This window comes from Lynx rufus, unplaced genomic scaffold (assembly GCF_022079265.1).
Source record: "Lynx rufus isolate CCGP_SWC_20201006 ecotype Redwood Valley unplaced genomic scaffold, mLynRuf1.p SCAF_3, whole genome shotgun sequence".
NCBI classification, from domain to species: domain Eukaryota; kingdom Metazoa; phylum Chordata; class Mammalia; order Carnivora; family Felidae; genus Lynx; species Lynx rufus.
This window is the reverse complement of record NW_025814845.1, coordinates 121,208,496-121,227,606: the sequence shown is the minus strand read 5'-3', so window position 1 is coordinate 121,227,606 and position 19,111 is coordinate 121,208,496. Positions and strand designations below refer to the sequence as shown.

Genomic DNA, 19,111 nt, shown 5'->3' with positions numbered 1-19,111 from the left:
GTGTCAGAGTTTAAAATGTAGGTCCTCATCATCGCCTCCTTTCCTGAAGGCTGAACTTTGATTCCTATCTTTGGATTTTCACGAGATCCCCATGTTTAAAGTAACTCTACCTTCTCCTGAGTGTGGGTCAACCATGCAATCAAAAGACCTTTGTCCAAAATTCATTGCCTGTCATGAGTTGCAGCTTCTCCAACTGCATAAAGGAGGTAGTTAGGCTGAAGAACTCTAAAATCTTCTATTAATCAGTTAGACATAAAAGGGAAATATTACCTAAGCTATACCACACTTTTTAAACCATTCCTCTTTAACGTACTGATCCTTTCTTGTTTTCAGATGCACCTTCACTGTAAGGAAGGGTAAATATCCTAGTGGTGGTGTGTGTGGGGGGGAATACTCTACTTGTAAAACTGGATTAGGGAAAGATATTTTCAGTAAATAAGAGTGGTATATGGGCATCTGGTGGCTCAATCATTGGGGTGTCTGACTCTTGAGCTCAGGTTTTGATCTGAGAGTCATGAGTTCAAGCCCTGTGTTGGGTTCCGTGCTGGGTGTAAAGCCTACTTAAAAAAAAAAAAAACAAAATAGAGGTATACCCACATGAGTTTAAAAATGAGTGGCAGCTGACTACATGAATGTCACTTGTGTGTTCTGGTGATATATTACCAACAATTGGGCTAATACTCATTTTCACACAAATCATATCTTTTAATATAACATATCAATAACATTTATTTATATCTCACCTTAGTGCAAAACACAAAGCATACTCAGTCATCTGTAGTAGACATATGTTCTGTCTGCCTGGCATCCTACCTTATTCTGTAACTAGCACCCCGCTTATTTTGAAGTCCAAGTGTTTCCAGCCAATCCCAGTCCTCATACTTCTGGCCACAGAGATGAACTTGTGATCTTTCAGGGAGGCCAGTCTGAGTGCTTCCCTGAGATTTTTAGAATTGGAGCTATGGAGAGAAGTTCTTCCCCTGGACCCAAGTGCTGCTGGTTGCCACATCTTCAGCTACGTGGAGGAAGCTGGGAGAATGGAGTCAATACACAGAGGGGAAGAAATGAGACACGGAGAACCCTCGTGTTATTTATGTCCCTGAAAAACTTGCTGAACCCCTACTTTTCCCCACATTATGACTGGATAAGCCAATAAATAGGATTTTTGCCCAAACTAGTAGGTTTCTATTATTTCTGGCCAAGAATCCTGGCTAATATAAAAACTGATATTAAGTTTCATTTTGGTTTGGTTTTTAATGTCTAAAATATTATCTTCAAACAGAAGCAGAAAAGTCTACTGGAAAAAAAAATACATTGAGGCACCAGTTTCCAAAAGAACAAAATCTAAGATAGTAAGTTACAGAAGATAGGCCTTTAAGATCAAATACCAAGCAAGATCTTACCATCTGGATTTATGCACAAATCTACCCTATACCACAGAAGCATAAGTTATGAATATAATATGTCATGAAACTATATTATAGGAAGTATGAAAAGAAGTTCATAAAGTGCTTTGAGCAACTTAGAAAACAGTTCAAAATCTAATGTATATCACACTTAGGAACAATACATTTAGATAAATTTCTTAATATTCTGGTTGTTCAATTTCTTTTCCTGTAAAATGGGGTCATAACGCCTCTCTTGACAGGTTGTTGACAGAATTAGCAATCGTCGATATGTGAAGCTGGGAGATCATGACTCAACATAAAGTTGATATGCCAGAAGGGAAGAGCCTGCCAACTCTCCAACCCAGGCATCTTTTGCCGGAGTCGATCCACATTTTGAAGAGGAGATGTGTGAGGGGAAAATCTGCTTCAGAGACTGTATGCTCAGGAGGAGACAGGAGAGCTCAAGTACAATGAAAATAGGAGTACTATGAGAAAATGAGAAATCGTCTGGTAACTGGTTCCTACCTCAGCCTGTGGGAGCAGCCCCTGTGAGGAGAGAGGCAAGGATCCTGTTCTCAGGGAACAGCACTATTTGGGGAACTTAAGAGTTTCACAGTTTGGAACACCTAAGCAAGGCAGGATTCTCCTACGGGAACGGCAGCAGCTAAAATAGCAGAGGCCCAAGAAAAGCCTGGGAGGAGCAAGCTGCACGTGAGTGTGAGCTCGTTTGTACATCAGTGAGGAACCCCAGGGACTTCCAAAAATACGTGACAAGAGGACTTTCGGGGACTGAGATCCTGTCTCATGATAGGACGGAATCCCAAGTCAGCAAAATTTGAGCGTAAAACCTCATATGATTTTATTCATAAGAAGAGTGTTGATCTTTGAAATAGTTGGCTTCTATACACGACAAGATTTGGTATTTAGGTATGAGCCTGATAAATGGCTTTACTGTCATCCTAAGATATCTCTATATGGAATTCTAACCACACCTTAACACTGGCCAGGCAGATGTTACAGAGCATTGAGGATGAGCTCACATGATTTCCTCCGTGTTAGTTGAAAGGAAACATTAATTGAGATTAAGCATTTGGTCTTGCTGTGAGTAGAAAAGTTCACTGACTTTCATGTGCACTCACCTTCCTCCCATCAGGAAGCTGAGGTGGCTAAGCAAATTTCTCCAAGGTTACCTTTATGCATCAAATTTACAGGTAAATATTAATGTACTTCGACTCACATTAGCACCATCTACATTTCATAGTACAGTTAAGTTTTTTCTGAAAAAAAATTCAGTATTTTATAACTGCTTTTGTGCCACTCTAATATTTTATAATCAAACATAGCACTAATGACCAAAATGTTGAACTTATATGAACCTCATGGAGCAGGAATTGTCATCAAGCATTTATGTCAAGGGGGTTAAGAAAGTTCATAATTAGTAACCAACTAACCCAAATATGATAGTGGAAGAAAAATAAACAGGCTGCTGTCGCTTTTTGATTGTTCTTTTTCAAGGCAAATTTGACTTGTTCATCATTTTCTTCATCTCACCTGAATAACCATGCTAACATTTAGCAAGTACTGGTCCCAGCCATCACTCCGACACCCTACATGTGTTACAGTTGTTCATTAGATACACCCCTTACATGATGAGAACTCGACCTTCTGAGGTGTTTGAGAAGTGGCTTAGGAAGCATTTGTGTTTATGAAGCCCCATATGGCTTTCTCAGGCTTTAGGAGCAGCTGAGTGCCACCATCTATACAAACATATAGATCATAAAAGCTACTGCTTCTCTTTTCAAAATCCTTGTACTTTACTAGTTTTTAGCAAGGGTGTCATGACTTCTATGATGGCAATCTACTGGGTGGGTGTAATGCTACAATTGTTTTCACTGATTTTTCCTTTTTTTTTTTTTTTCTTCTGTATTAAAGGTTGAACTGCATAAACAGTATCATATGCATGTTTATTAACTCTTGTCTTCAGCGTGTACCAGAGCTACAAAAGCTACATGCACTCTTGGAAAGAAGTAAATAACCATATGAGAGAGTGACAATAAAGAAAGAATTCCTTGAGGCACCTGGGTGGCTTGGTTGCTTAATTGTCCGACTTCGACTTCAGCTGAGGTCATGATCTTACGGTTTGTGAGTTCGAGCCCCACATCAGGCTCTGTGCTGACAGCTTGGAGCCTGGAGCCTGCTTTGGGTTCTGTGTGTCCCCCTCTTTCTGCCCCTCCCCCACTCACACTCTGTCTCTCTCTCAAAAATAAATAAAACATTAAAAAAATAAAAACAGGGGCGCCTGGGTGGCTCAGTTGGTTGAGCGTCCAACTTCAGCTCAGGTCATGATCTCACAGTTTGTGAGTTCGAGCCCCGCGTCTGACTCTGGGCTGACAGCTCAGAGCCCGGAGCCCGCTTCGGATTCTGTGTCTCCTTCTCTCTCTGCCCCTCCCCCACTTGTGCTCTGTCTCTATCAAAAATAAATAAATGTAATAAAAAATTTTAAAAATAAATAAATAAATAAATAAAAATAAAGAATTCCTTGCTAGGTTGTATTGTGATGGGTAATATTTTCAGTGTTTTTTTTTTTTTAACGTTTATTTATTTTTGAGAGACAGAGAGAGAGCATGAATCAGGGAGGCACAGAGAGAGAAAGAGAGACACAGAATCTGAAGCAGGCTCCAGGCTCTGAGCTGTCAGCACAGAGCCTGACGCAGGGCTCAAACTCACAAACCACAAGATCATGACCTGAGCCAAAGTCAGATGCGTAACCGACTAAGCTACCCAGGCACCCCGTATGATGAGTAATGTTAACTGCAGCTATAACTGCACAAGTAATTGTAGTCCCCTTAATGAAGTTTGGTACTGTTTTAGCAAAATGTCTGTCAATTTTGAAGCTCAGTTTAGAACAGAGCACCTTTTTACCGACCTACAGAAATTAATGGTAATTATACTTTTGACAGAGGCAAAGTCAACCTATGAGGTTTTTTCAGAAAAGAATTATTCTTTTAAGATAGGGGGAGAGTAACTCATTTAATCCTTAAAACAACCCTAAGATGTTAAATATTTTGCTCTTTAAATATTTATTTAGCACTTACTGTGTCCAGGAACTATATATTAACTAAAATAGTTAATATGTAGTCAACCCCATTTAATAATGAGGAAACTGGGACACAGGGGGATTAAGTAGTTTGGCCAAACTCAAATTAAATGATGCCAGTCTGTTTTACAGAACAACGAGCTGTCAGTGTATAATATTCCCCCAAACACCTACCACTTACTGTGATGACATTTTCCACACTCTCATTTAATTATCCCACCAACCCTACAAAATAGCTATTCTTACCCCAATTTTAAATATAAGGAAACTGGTGCATACAAAAGAGGAAAAAAAACCTGCCTCAAATCATACGGCTAGTTAGTGACCGCTGAAATCTGACAACGTGCATCTAAGTCAAAATCCATTGTTTTTGACCAGGTCAAGGGTTTAGCAATGGTAGAATCACAGATGGCCTGGAAGGATGGCATTTTCGAGCTTAAAAGAGAGCATGGAATTTTTTTTTTTAAAGGCTACAAACATTTTACTATGTTATACAGCTTCCAGTATAACAAATAGCAAATAAATGTAAACAGTATCTTAGAAATTGGTCTCCACATTATAGCCCGTGGTACAATAACAAGTGAAAGAGGATAAGGGTGGGGAGGGGTTCTAACGCATTCTATGACTATATTTATAACATTTAAAAGGAATTCAAACTGAGAAGAAATGCATAGCTCCGTTTAGGGCTAATAAAAGCCACTCTTTGGCCACCTTCTTCATAATGCAGCACGCATCTGCTCCCACTGCTACTCACACTGAACCACAAATGACATGTTTGTCAGACCCTGTAATAGTTTACTAAGGGAAATTATGAACTTCTTTCTCTGGAAGATTCTAAAAACAGTTTTCATCTGGTTTAATGGTTGTCCTTTCTGAAATAAGGTGAACTGACTGGATAATCTTTCCATTTCTCCTAAACCTCCTAAATCTCATATGAGATGTAGGTATGCCAGTGACACAAATCATAAAAAATAAAAAAAATAATCATTAAAAAAAAGCTACATATGTTTGCTAAAATAATACTTAGGCAATTTAATTCCAGAAAGCTGATATACTGTGTAAAATATTCTAAAGGATTCAGAATAGTTTAAGGTTTAAATTTCTGGGAAGATATTTTGTGCAATGGAGAAATTTTTTGGTTAGAAACAATTTTATTCAGATGTATATACTTACAACTACCATCAAACAGTATAAAATATATTCAAAGAATTAACTACAGCAGATACTTTACAGACAATCATAAAATATCACAAGAACATGATGGTAGTAGTAAGACCATGAGAGAAAATTCAATTTATATGTAAGATTTGTACAGTTTTAGGTATTTGTAACTAACATAATAATGATAGGAAGCAGCCTCTGGGTATTTCCTAGGTACCATCATGGTAGGAAAATGATTCTCCTGAGTTATCTCCTTTACCCTCACCGACCCTATAAAGTTAATGTGTCAGTTCCCTTTTAGCAGGAAAGAAACCGAAGCTTAAAGAGAGGTAGGCTATTTGTCCAAACTTAAACAACTAACAAGTGACTGATCTAGGTTGAAAGTTTAAACCCACACAGTCTGACTCCAGAACCCAATCTCTAAATCACTGTGCCACACTTCCTCTGTTGGAAAACTTGCTCCTCCCCATCAGGAATAAGATAGATTTTTAAGACGCTAATATGAAATCAAATGACCAAGGAAGAAGAGAAGCAAAAGCTTTTGGTAATATTCAAACTGAATAACCCTTGACTCACTGTGACCTCACTTGGGTCTTTTGAGGGTTTACTCCAACTCTTGGGAATTAATGGGCCACATTATTTGCAGCTGATTTCCCCCAGTTCCCTTTGGGCTCTCCTGCCTATCATGGGGGATCCACAGGTCTAGACAAATAGACTTTACAACTGTGCTCACTGGGGACCTGGGTGGCTCAGTTGGTTGAGTGTCTGACTTTGGCTCAGGTCATGATCTCGCAGTTTGTGAGTTCGAGCCCCGCGTCGGGCTCTGTGCTGACAGCTCAGAGCCTGGAGCCTGCTTCACATTCCGTGTCTCCCTCTCTCTCTCTCTCTCTGTCCCTCCCCGACTCATACTCTGTCTCTCTCTCTCTCTTTCTCTCAGAAATAAACATTAATAAAACATAAATTAATTAAAAAAAAAAAACTGTGTTCACATCACTACACAGTCCAACTGTTTTGTTACTGGTGTACACAGCCATTTCAGAAATTGCTAGAATACTCCGGTACACTAAACACCAGTCATTATTTTCAGCTCTTGGAAATCCACCGTGTATTATTCTAGCCTGAAGTAAGAATTCAGAAATGTGGTCACTCTTGCTTACATTTTCTCTGGAAACTCAGCGAATATGGAATCAAAGAAATCAAAGAAGGTACATGACCTTCTTTTGTTCTCCTCAGCTTTCTCTGCTTATGACTGATGAGAAGAAACTATCCTACCAGCTGCCATGGCAGCGTACGAGAATAGAAAGAAATGGAAATCAGTAACATACAACAGGTACCTTACAAATACTGCCGACTGCCTGACCTTTGCCAGCCATATCTAACATTCTTTGACTTTTCAAGCATAGTTCACAAATGGGGCCAAGGGCACCACAAAAGAATTGCTGAAAATACAGGCATATAAGTGACCTTTAATATTAAAATACTTTATGCAATGTCATATAAAATCATTATATAGGATACATTTCACAAGTCTCTGCTTTTAAAAGTTTTCAACAACACATCTGCGGCTAGTCCTGGGGACAGGGCTCCACTGAGAACCTTTTTTTCCAGAAGAGGAATCTGCTCCCGGACTGCGGGATGGGTCCTGAAATGGTCTAACACACTTTCCTGAATGAGATTCCACATCCAAACCTTCTGCTGCTTCTGTCGTTTGGCAGTCAGCTCCCCACTGGCGAGCATGAGGTCCTGGAATTCTTTCATTTTATCCCACATTTCAGTGATCCCCTCTCCACTTCTGGCAGAAATACGAATTACCTATTAAAAGGGGAAGAACCCAAAACCGTTTTACTTAAAATGATAGAAAACATTTTCACGGGGAGTCTGGTTTCCTGCCAATTAAGTCTTAAAGTGTATGAAAATAGGCAAGTGAAACGGAGACATTTTATCACTGTGTTGAAGTGAATATACTGAGAAACAGACTGAGGTCACTTACTAGGATTACTAAATACATGCAGAAACAAGACACTGATTCAAGGTCAAAATCTTTAGCCCAGGGTCTATTCTGGCCAATTGTTAGGATTGCTCACATGGTCTTCAGGGGCAACACAGACAAACTGCGAGAGGGTCACGAGGATGAGAAGGGCAGGGCTGGGTGGGTTTCCCTGAGGCCTGAGTGCCAGACCATGAAACTCAGTTGAGAAAATAGCCCCATACCCTCCCTTTGTCAGAGTTCCCTGATTCAGCAGGTGCCAAGAGCTGAGCATCCAGCACCTGCAAGTACAATGCAGACAACGTGACCAGGGAGACCGGGAGCTGATGGGAAGACAGGTTGTGGCTGTTCTCACTGTAGTGACTGTAGCTTATTCTTTTTTTTTTTTTTTTAATTTTTTTTTCAACGTTTTTATTTATTTTTGGGACAGACAGAGACAGAGCATGAACGGGGGAGGGGCAGAGAGAGAGGGAGACACAGAATCGGAAGCAGGCTCCAGGCTCCGAGCCATCAGCCCAGAGCCCGACGCGGGGCTCAAACTCACGGAGCGCGAGATCGTGACCTGGCTGAAGTCGGACGCTTAACCGACTGCGCCACCCAGGCACCCCTGTAGCTTATTCTTTAATAACATAGTGTCCTCCTGCAGATAAAGCTGCCCACATCAATATTACCGTACCATTTATTACAGAATTTGTCTTTTTTTTCCTTATTGAAAATAGCACCCAACAAGCATAATGGGAAGGGAAGCTATCACATCAAAAGCCTCTTCTCTCCTACTCAAACTCTAATAAAGATAATCAAATCACTAATTGCTCCATAATCTTAAGAATGGTTCCTTTCAGAATGGATTTGCTATCACTTCCAAATGGCTCAAGTCAAGCATTAAGCAATCTAATCTATCCCCTCACATCTAGTTTTTGACATCTAGTGGTTGAAGGATTAGATTTAAAATCATGACTGCACACTCTGGCTTTGTCATAATTTTAAAATTGTAATCTCACATACAAGCAAAGATTGATTATCTGTCTAGCTTGGGACTTGCATCCTCTCTTCTAATGTGCACGATCCACTCGGTGAAAATGCAGAAAGGAAGGCAAGCTAACCTTTGGTCTCCAGACTTCTGAACGCCTGTGGAGTAATTTCAGTGCACTCACGTACTCTGCTTGCATCCTTCGAGCTGGCACGATCAAGTCTCCATCAGATTTAGTTATAGCTACCAGATCTGCCATCTCAATTATGCCTCTTTTGATACCCTAAAGTGAAAAAGACAGTGATGTATCAGAAATACTTCATTTAATTATAGCCAAAAATGGGACAATAGTCAATTGAGAGTCACGCACTTTATCAACTAACTTTTCCTCTACATCTTCCTAAACCCTGGGTTCCAGGAATTACAGTTACTCAACAGAAATTACTCAGAACCACCAGCTGTTGGGATTATGGAAGTCATCTACAATGTCTCTTCCAAGTTTAGAGACTAACATGCTAAGATATATTCACGATTAGAGTAAATATGTCATTAAGACACAACATGAATGAGTGGCAGGAGACAATTCACACTGATTCATGATGGGTTCCCTTTCTCATGAGCTAACACTGCAGGATGCAAAATCATCCGTCATTAAGTGCTTAAAAAGAGAAGACACCTATCGCTAACATCTGCATTTCCATAAACAAAGTCTTTGAGGTTTTCCTTAATGTTTGTAATTTTTTCTCCAATTTACATTTGAAGAAAAATAACCTGATAGCAAACAGTGCCTCAGTCTCTGTACTACAAACACCCACACAACAGTAGTCTCTTTTGGCTGGAGCTGTCCACGTATTCCATTCACTCCCGTGTTGCGGGTGGAAAAATCTAAGTTGTATGGTTAGCTCGAGGTCATAAACTCTATTACTGTAAGTTGAGAAAAAACATAGAGAATCTGTCTTTGACTCAGGTACTTTAGCCAATATGAATGCTGTTTCTTTCCCTACATTAACAGCAACTTAATTTACAGAAGTACAACACTGGAAATTTGTACTTTCAGAGATGTATACTTCGTGTTTGGGGAGAAAAAAAAGTCAATATAATTACCTGCAATTCATCTCCTCCTGCTGGTGGCAGTAGTAAAACAAACATGTCAACCATATCAGCAACAGCAAACTCCGACTGACCCACACCTGCAAATGTAAATCACAACTATATGCTAAAATATTCATAGTAATTTGCTTTCTCAACTACCTTGACCACCATTCCCGTTCCACTTCATTCACTTGTACCCACGATCACACACTCAGCCTGATCCCACTTTAAACACCCCACCTCTCGAGAATTTATTAAACGCACTGCTTTCCTATGAGCAAACTGTGACCTTCCCAGCTCTCCCCTTCGCTTATTCCCATTAGCCTTAGTCTTGGCTGAATGGAGAACACCGAGATGTCCATTCTCTCCTCCCCCCTTGCAACTCTTTCCTGGCTTCCCTCTCAGCGGTAAGCAGCTTGAGCAATGTGGCTCTAACCCTAGATCATGTCTGTCAAGATGTTCAGCTTTCTTGCCTTCTCAACTTCCTGTGAGCCCCGCAAACCCCCACCCATGGATCAGTCCGACTACCCGTGTTCTCTCCTCCATAAGCGTGCCGGAGAAATGGCTCGAGAACAGGCACCACAGCAGGATCATGGTGTCTAACATCTGCTACCTCCTCCTCACTGCCTGGTAAAAGCAATGCCCCCAAACGCCCTCAGTCAGCTGCCTTCCCATTTCTCACAGTGGCTATTACAAACATTTACTGTGCCATAATCTCCCCGCATGATGATGACCATGACTCCTATGTGGCGGTGAAATAAAGGCAAGAACCCCCTCAGCTTTTCCCTCTCCACCCTCTGCAGATCAGCGGGCCCGAACACCAGCTCTGCTCACTGCCTCCTCTCCAGTCGCAGTATAAGAAGTACTGGCTGAAGGTTACCCTCTCTTTCCTTCCCACTTCCTCTGTGCCCTTGCCCTTGCTTTATCTTTAACTTCCTTAGTCTACGGGCTCTTGTCCCCCAACACCTGACAGGAATTGTGCTCATGTCTTTGTCATCTGAAAACCAAACAAACAGGAAAAAAATAAGACAAAAACTCACAACCTACTCCAATTATCACCATATTTCTCATTTCTCTTTATACCTAAGTGTCTAGAAAAAAAAAAATCAACGTGTGCTCACTGGTCTTCACTTCATTACTTCACATTAATTTCAACCCACTTAAATCTGACTTCCACATCACCTGCTCCACTGAAACTCCTCTCGAAATTCTGTCCGTTGGGGTGGCAGAGACTTCTGGTTGTCCATTCCATATTTATTCTCCCCTATTTCCTTATCCCAATGTTGTCAGAAGCATCGATGTACCAGGCGAAAGCCCACAGTCACCTGAACCCATTTCAGCTAGAGATGATTAATTAGTGAAAGCCAAAGTCACTAGATGGGGCTTTCAGGAAAGTTCTTGAAAGGGAGCTGACCCAGCTAGGAGGGGCCCACCCCTTTCCCCCACCTTCCCTCCCCCTACCTAGAAGGTGGATGTGACAGTTCAAACTTCATCAGCTGTCTTTTAACCATGAGCAACCCTGAGGATGGGAACTAAGTGCCAAGAATGGAGAGCAGAGACAGAAACCCGGGACACCGAGGGCACTGTACAATGACCAGACCTGCTTGGGACTGCCTGCCTCCAGGTTTCTTCTGTTTACAAAAAATAAACCACTCTCTGTTTGAGTCACAGTTACTTCGAGTCTCTGGGACAAGCAGTCAAATGCAACTTCCAGGTCATGCACTTGGTTCTTATGGTCCTCTACCTTGATTCTCCTACTACCGCGTGGGCAACTCTTCCCCCATCCACCCTTAGATGGTGGAGTTTCTAGTCTCCAGCCCCATCTCTCTTCATGCCCGGCCTCCACACTCTATGCGCTAAATCTCCTGAGCAAACTGCAGTTCTCTAAATGGGCCATGTCCTCTCATTCTCTTTATTTCATTTTATTTAACTCCAATTCCTCCTTCAGGATGGAGTTTAACTGTCACCTCCTCCTGGAGGTCTTCCATGATCCCTCAAACCCAAGTCAGACTGTGTCACAAACATTTATCACTCAGTAATAGTAGATTGTCTCTCCAGAGGAAGGTGAATTTCTTGGGGTTTCCATTTCAGTATTTCTCACTGGGTATAACTATGTGCTAGGGATATAAAGATGAAGTAAAACATGGCCCTGTATTAAAAAGGTACCCAGCTACATGAATTTTCTGAGCGAATATTGAAGACATGTGAAATGTGCTTTAAACAAAATAGGTGTTATGTTAAAATATCGTTTCCAATGCTTACAGTTCTCGTCTGGTACTCACAACACACCACCCCTGTGTAACAGTTCTCCAGACACATGGCTTTTCTTTAAGGTAAGGATGATAGCCCACATTCTCATATCTCCTATAGAATCCAAGATACAGTACCTCGTATTTAATGACACCGTTAGTAAATATATGCTCAATGAACAAAATGGTATTAGCTGTCACTCATCTTTATATAGCATTTGTTATAGTACTTCATTGTTATGAAACAGAAAATCATACTCACCTACGGTTTCAATAAGAATGATGTCATATCCCCCTCCTTCGCACAACAGAATGGCTTCATTTGTGGTCCTTGTCACACCTCCTAAAGTCCCTCTAGTAGGAGATGGCCTGATGTATGCATTCATATCTCTTGATAACTCAGTCATTCGGGTTTTATCACCTAAGAGTGATCCTAAAACACACATTTACATTTTATAATCATGGAACACCTATAGGGGCCAATTATCAATCAGCCAATTCCCAGGGGAAGTGCCTTATGACATTTCTCCCAAGATCTCAAAATCATTTCATATAATTGAGCTTTAGCGCCACACAGCGTATATGATGTCAAATTAACACCTCAAGCCCCTCAAAATTTGTAACGGCTTTCCATTGGCTAGAGGTTCAAATCTAGATTCTTCAGTCTAACACTAAAGGCCCTCACAATGCAGCCCTACCTTACCTGTCCAATTTCAGCTTCCACTGCCCCCAAATCAATCTTCCAATTCCAGCCAAGACAGCTTCTTTACTGTCCTTTTAACATTGTTGTCTTTATGGTTTGCAACTGGCAATGTCTGACGATATTTTTACTTGTCACAACGGGGGGCAGGATGCTACCGGCATCTGGTGGGTAGAGGCCAAGGATACTGCTAAGCGTCGTTCAGTGTCCCACACCAAGACTGTCATTAGTGCCAGTGCTTTAATATAAGTTCCTTGCCCATGGAACCACGTCTTACATTTTCTGTAATGACTGCCGGTTCCCAGTAGGCAATTAATTTAATACCTATGGTACAGAATGAATGATGTTCCAAGGTTTACGACAGTATTTTGGTAAACGTCACTACTTGCAAATTCTAAAAGACTAAAATAAAAGCCTTGGAACTGTTGAAATTCCCTTTAACTTTTACTTTCCTCTAGCCATATAACAATATTGGAGGTGTAGTGCTGTTCTAACCCGAATTTCAATTTTCACTCTGCCCAAGAGCTAACTTTTCCACACAAAGTTGATGCTAAACATTGAGAAGTTCCTTAAAGATATCATCTCTCCACTCATGACTCCAGTTTAGAGTTCCCATAGGTTCTAATTCTCGAGCACACGCCTACTATGCATCTCAACTACCTTATTTACTTTTTTCTAAAAATATTTAGATGTTTTTCTAAAACTTTTTCCTAAAATAATTTTCTACATGAAATCATCTCTGGATAAGTCAACAATCTGCCAAAGCTATACTTTAAATTATTATCCTATAGATCTTTTTTTTTTTTTTATTTTTTTTTCAACGTTTTTTATTTATTTTTGGGACAGAGAGAGACAGAGCATGAACGGGGGAGGGGCAGAGAGAGAGGGAGACACAGAATCGGAAACAGGCTCCAGGCTCTGAGCCATCAGCCCAGAGCCTGACGCGGGGCTCGAACTCACGGACCGCGAGATCGTGACCCGGCTGAAGTCGGACGCTTAACCGACTGCGCCACCCAGGCGCCCATCCTATAGATCTTAACACACTGAACTAAACATTATGAAATTACTCTCCCATATAATTGTCTTAGCCAGTAAGTCCAAAACTGTCACTTGCAGACCCTAAGGGAAGTCTCAAAGCTACTGCTGGAATCTGTGAATCCAAAACACAACAAGGGTTGACTACAGGCCAAAAAAGGAATGCTTCTCAACCTTAGCATCATGCTACTTTCAAATGCACAGTCCTATAGCAATATTAAAGTAGAAATGTAAACTTATAGTGTCTTGTTTATCCCCATGTATTTTTTCTTTCAAAGTCTATATATGTATTTTTTTTTCTTACCTGAGAAAGGGGCGTTCATTTTTAGTTTAAGAATTAAGAACCACATAGCTATGCAACTTTAATCAGACTATCTTGTCACCATACCTGCTATCACTATCTCAAGCTATGGTTTTCTTTTGCTACTGCAAGTATTCTAGACTACTACAAAGGAAAAGAGAAAAAAGGATCTCTCACCTATATGAAAATGAGAGCCACCATAAAAAAAATTATTTGTTCTGGGGCACTTGGGTGACTCAGTCGGTTAAGTGCTGGCTTTGGCTCAGGTTCTGATCTCGCAGTTCTTGAATTCAAGCCCCACATCAGGCTCACTGCTGTCAGCACAGAGCCTGCTTTGGATCCTCTGTCCCCCCTCTCTGCCCCTGCCCTGCTTGAGCTCCCGCTCTCAAAAATAAACAAACACTAAAGAAAAAAAATTCTTTGTTCAAATACTTACCTTTACCAAAGTTCTTAGACTGAAAATAAGATAATATACTGATATGGATTTAATCTTGAACGTTGTAAATACAATTTTATTTTATGGTTAACATTTTTATTTTAGTGAATCAAAAACCGTGCATACTCTCAGCTAAAGTTCTCAATGGGTGGTGACAGCCACCTTTCTACTGACCTAAAGCCCCTAAAATATAATGATATCATCTCTATTTTTTAGCGTTAAACCCACTGTATGCAAACCAAACATTTCCACAAAGTGCCCTGTATTCCCTCCCCCCGCCACAACACACATTACATTGTAATGGCCTGTGTGTACATGTCTGTTTCCCTCGTTAGATACAGAGCTCCGTAGGCCAGGGGACTGTGTCTCATTCGCCATTACACAACATGGTACCTTCCTTGTACAATGCCTGGCCTATAGCAGACATTCAAACACCTGTGAAATGAATAACTGCAATGTGAGAAGCCTAGATCATAAAGAGGGATAAGGGAAGAAAAACCTTCCTATTTATATGGCATGCTTTATGTTTTCCTTAAATGATCCTTTGGGGAAACTAAGTTTATTCATCGTATCTCTGATGAGCTGTGAGTAAACTCGGATGACTGTGTGACCCTGAATCAGTAATTGCTGAGCACTGTACGTGACATACCATGCTAAGTGCTATAGGGACAACAGCGGTATATTACATGGACCCCCTAAGAGCTTTCTATTGAACCGAACATGTAATATTAACGGGTGACAAATTGTAAAGAGCAATAAGATTTTCTTTTAAGCTTAAGAGATGCTACAACAATATAAGAAAAAAGGCAATGAACAGACGGACCCATTTTCTGAACTGCATAGGGGCTGATGCTGCCAGGAGGAAACAACAGGGAGGAAGTGGGGGCCTGGCCTCAGGTGTGATAGAGGGCTCAAATTTGCTTTTGATGATCTTCAACTTCTGGCACCTGTTTTCCTAGTTCTCTAAGTAGCCAGGCTACTCCTGGACTACCCACTAGCCAAGAAGCCTAATACCCCAAACTACCTCCCTCAATCTCCACCTTGCCCCTAGGACTCCCTTCTTTCAGTGAGACCAAACTCCACTAGAGGTTAGAAGTCACCTGACTGTGCAAATTCCCACTAAATTATAACAGAGAGCCCCACGAGCCCCTGCTTTGCAGTTTAAAAAGAATCAGCAATACTCACCACCACTGGTACAAGAAGAAGGGTCCACAGCTAGCACGGATAATTTGTGCCCTCTCTCAGTAAGCATTTTTCCAAAATATTCTATGAAGGTTGATTTTCCAGCACCAGGGGGCCCAGACAATCCTACAGTAGAGAGGATCCTTCTAATTTAAGAAATGAAATCAGCCCTATGATAAGTTCTATTCAAATAGATTACCTTCTATTTCTCCTAATTTATTAAAACTCCTATTAATGTATTTCACATTTCCTAAATGAAACAAAACACTATTTATCTAGTTCCTGAGTAATATAGAGGAAGAAAACAATCCTGAGCTCCATATGTTCACCAAATTCACTTTATAAGATTATAAAATAGGATATGCCTTTTTACCATAACTCAGATCTTTCTGGACAGACTTTATTGCCTCTGTCGTTAATGTGCTACATTCCCTCAACATCTGCCCACCTCTCATCATGACCAGTCATTATTCCACCTACCCCAGGGCTGTACTTTTATCTTCCCAGTGGAAAAACAACTCACTACTCTAGAAATTCCCAGTGACTGAGGAAATAATTTTCTATTTATGAAGGATAATTTGTTTCATCCCACCCATAACTCAAAATACATCCTATAAACTGGATCCAGGAAAAATTAATTTGTCTGAAGAGAGGCAGAAAACTCCCCTGCTTGGAGAGTTCACAGAGCATGCAGATAAGACCGCACACTCTGCAGCCAGGTGGCCAGTTCCAGTTCTAGCTCCACCTCTTCTGAGCTGTGTAATCTTGGTGAAGTTACTTAGCCATTCTGTGCCTTTTTCCTCTGCAATAAAATGCATATGATAGCACCTATCTCTTCAGGTTGTCGTCAAGAATTAGATGTTAATGTTTGCGATGTTTCGAACAGCATATGGCATAAAGGAAGAGATATATGTGTTATGTTCACAAAGTATATAAAACTTAAGCATTTAATTGTAATTATATTCAAAAGTATGTGTACGTCATATGGTGTGGTTGGCTCCTTACTGAAGTTTTCAGGGCAGGTCTCTGTCTTAAACATCGGTATGGGTGCTGAATCTGTTACTCGTATTTATGATGGTAATAAAATAACTACCACAGAGACACAGGTTTATCTGGCCTCATAAGACCAAGATAAAAGAACCAGAAGAGCAATGAAAATTTATGAGTTATTACTTATGTGTGAGTTGCTGGTTAACTCTAGATAGTTCTGGGACCTTCTCTCTTCAAATATCTTTTAGGTGTATCAAGTAAACACTTCGTTATAGCTGGAATTTCTCTTTCGGAGTCTGCTATTTTATCTGTCTGCAATACGTAAAGATTATTAACACCCAATGTAGTACTGTCAAAATGAGGGTTCCTTCAGTGATGGCAGAATAGGATGTGTGAACAACGTAGACCAATACAAATGTTGTTTGGTGAACTCTTTTTGAAATTATCTTTAAAATTCATACCGTTACCATAAAAATTAGGAGGCTTTAATCCCATATCATCAATAAACTGAGATGTAAGTCTAATGCAATGCTAGTCAACTTTTAAGTGTATTTTAAGTGTATTTATTCAATTTCTGCACTTTGTTCACCATTTCTAGTTCTTTTTGGTAGGAAAGTTGGTTGGAATCACCTATTTTGCCATCATGAAAAGCTCTCACTCCACCCAAACACATCTACGTTGTTTTATAATGCACAATTAAAAATATATATATAACAAGCTTATTTACAACTATGGAATCTAGTCAACTGTTCAAGAAATCGAGTGAACATCTAACAGTTTAGATAGCAAATGAATACGGTCCCTCCTTTAAAATACATTTTGGTATTGAGTTGGCTGTGCTTAGAGCCAAGCAACTGCCAGAAACTTTAACAAAAAGTACCTGAAAGAGGCTTGCCCATAGAAACTAATGAAACACCTGAGAAGTAGAATTTTGAAATGTGATAAGAATAATTATAGTTGATAGAAACACAAAACCAAGGCATTTACTTTAGACTATCAAGCAGAAGGACTACCAAGAGAGAGGAGTAAACCTGTAAAAGTTCCTCATATGCATATTCTATCCTGGGAGCCACAGCATGATTCTTGCCAAAACAGAAATCTTATATTATTCTCTTAAAATACAGAGCCTTGGTTCAAATGACCATGACAGTTTTCCACCCCCCAACATAACAAGACTAATATTTGCAAAGAAAAGGCATTTAAAATCCAGCCCAAAATTCTGAAAAGGAAAAAAGAATTCCCATTAGATTGAAAACTATTTAGACCTATTTCAAAACAGACAAAATGTAGAAAAATATTTACTGAACAGACATAAAGGGAAAAAAAAAGACTGACCCACTCGAAATGCTAGTGGTTTTCCTTTATTTATTTGTTCTTGTTCTTTGTGGTAGACTAATACTTTCTGAAGAAGCACCTGGGCTAACTCTTTTTTCCTCTTGTGGGTTGATTCTATAAGAGTTATGGCCTCTGCTAAGCAGGCCCTGTGCCCTTGGATTAAACCGGTATAAAGTTTATCCACAAATCTTTGTTCTTTATCAGAAAGTTCTTCTGTGTGTTCCTTTAAAGTTGTTTGTACACATAATTTTCTCTTTAAACCATTTGACAGCAGCATCCATTTTGTACAATGGAGTCCAAGAGAATTAAATGGCTGAGCACAAGGGACTCCTGATCCGCGATGACTACTTGAGTGAAAGATGAAGTGGTAACGTCGAAAAGGTGTTCTTAAAAGGCCTTTTAGGAAATGCCGGTGAGGGTGTTGTAGTAGCATGGGAATATTCATTTTGTTTGTAACTGCAGAAAACACTGGATGTTTTTTTGGCTCAATGTGATTTGTGACGCCCTAGAAGAAGAAAACATATTTTTGCCAGTTCAATGTACAATTAAGATTCTGAAGTTAGTAAAACTGCAAGCTTAGTGGTTTCTCTATATTCTAAAACACACATAATCAGGCTTCTTGGCAGTACAAATAGGTGAAAGTTTCTTACCAAACACGAGAGAAGATCCCCCACCCTTGCCTACAGTTAACAACCAGAGTAGCCCTAAATTATGGAGTTACTGTTCTACTGTGAAATACAACGTACATTAAAATTTTCTTTGAAACAAAAAATATACAAAAAAACCCTGTAGGGTAGAAATTCTATGCCATGTTTATTTTCTTCTGTTTACAGACCTTACAACTTCCTCAGATCAAATATACCCTATTTTGAAACTCATTCAAAAGGTTTTGGGGCGCCTGGGTGGCGCAGTCGGTTAAGCGTCCGACTTCAGCCAGGTCACGATCTCTCCGTCCGTGAGTTCGAGCCCCGTGTCGGGCTCTGGGCTGATGGCTCAGAGCCTGGAGCCTGTTTCCGATTCTGTGTCTCCCTCTCTCTCTGCCCCTTCCCCGTTCATGCTCTGTCTCTCTCTCTCCCCCAAAAAATAAACAAACGTTGAAAAAAAAAATTAAAAAAAAAAAAAAAAGTTTAAAAAAATCCCTCTGATGCTGGCCTTTTACTCTTTCTCTACAAAAAAAAAAAAAAAAAA

The 19,111-nt window shown here is 40.2% G+C and overlaps 1 protein-coding gene and 1 long non-coding RNA gene across 6 annotated transcripts in view; one reads left to right on the top strand and one right to left on the bottom strand.

Annotated features, from left to right (window-relative positions):
- The window catches only part of LOC124519957 (uncharacterized), a 43,429-nt gene extending 39,964 nt beyond the window's left edge, over positions 1-3,465 (top strand). For 3 of the 5 annotated variants that reach the window (XR_006964228.1, XR_006964227.1, XR_006964229.1), the window contains one exon: positions 1,649-2,908. This is a non-coding gene — a long non-coding RNA (uncharacterized LOC124519957). Of the gene's footprint in view, positions 1-1,648; positions 2,909-3,320 lie in introns of those variants that run through there. The other 2 variants (XR_006964231.1, XR_006964230.1) reach the window with 2 other exon arrangements.
- A 3,627-nt stretch (positions 3,466-7,092) lies between these two features.
- Positions 7,093-18,868, bottom strand: MMAA (metabolism of cobalamin associated A). Its single transcript, XM_047090429.1, has 6 exons — positions 17,924-18,868; positions 15,602-15,724; positions 12,207-12,377; positions 9,708-9,793; positions 8,737-8,886; positions 7,093-7,458 (listed from the first exon to the last, which is right to left on the bottom strand). The coding sequence occupies exons 1-6, from the start codon at positions 18,366-18,368 to the stop codon at positions 7,168-7,170; spliced, it is 1,266 nt and encodes a 421-aa protein (XP_046946385.1). The 5' UTR covers positions 18,369-18,868; the 3' UTR covers positions 7,093-7,167.
- Positions 18,869-19,111: the final 243 nt, after the last annotated feature.

Excerpts from the sequence above, each read along its gene's own strand:
- MMAA (XM_047090429.1), bottom strand. The coding sequence starts at position 18,368 with ATGAATATTCCCATGCTACTACAACACCCTCACCGGCATTTCCTAAAA. Across the intron at positions 9,794-12,206 it reads CATTCTTATTGAAACCGTAG|GTGTGGGTCAGTCGGAGTTT; the intron begins GTGAGTATGATT and ends TTACATTTGCAG. Across the intron at positions 7,459-8,736 it reads CAGAAGTCTGGAGACCAAAG|GTAATTCGTATTTCTGCCAG; the intron begins GTTAGCTTGCCT and ends CCCTTTTAATAG.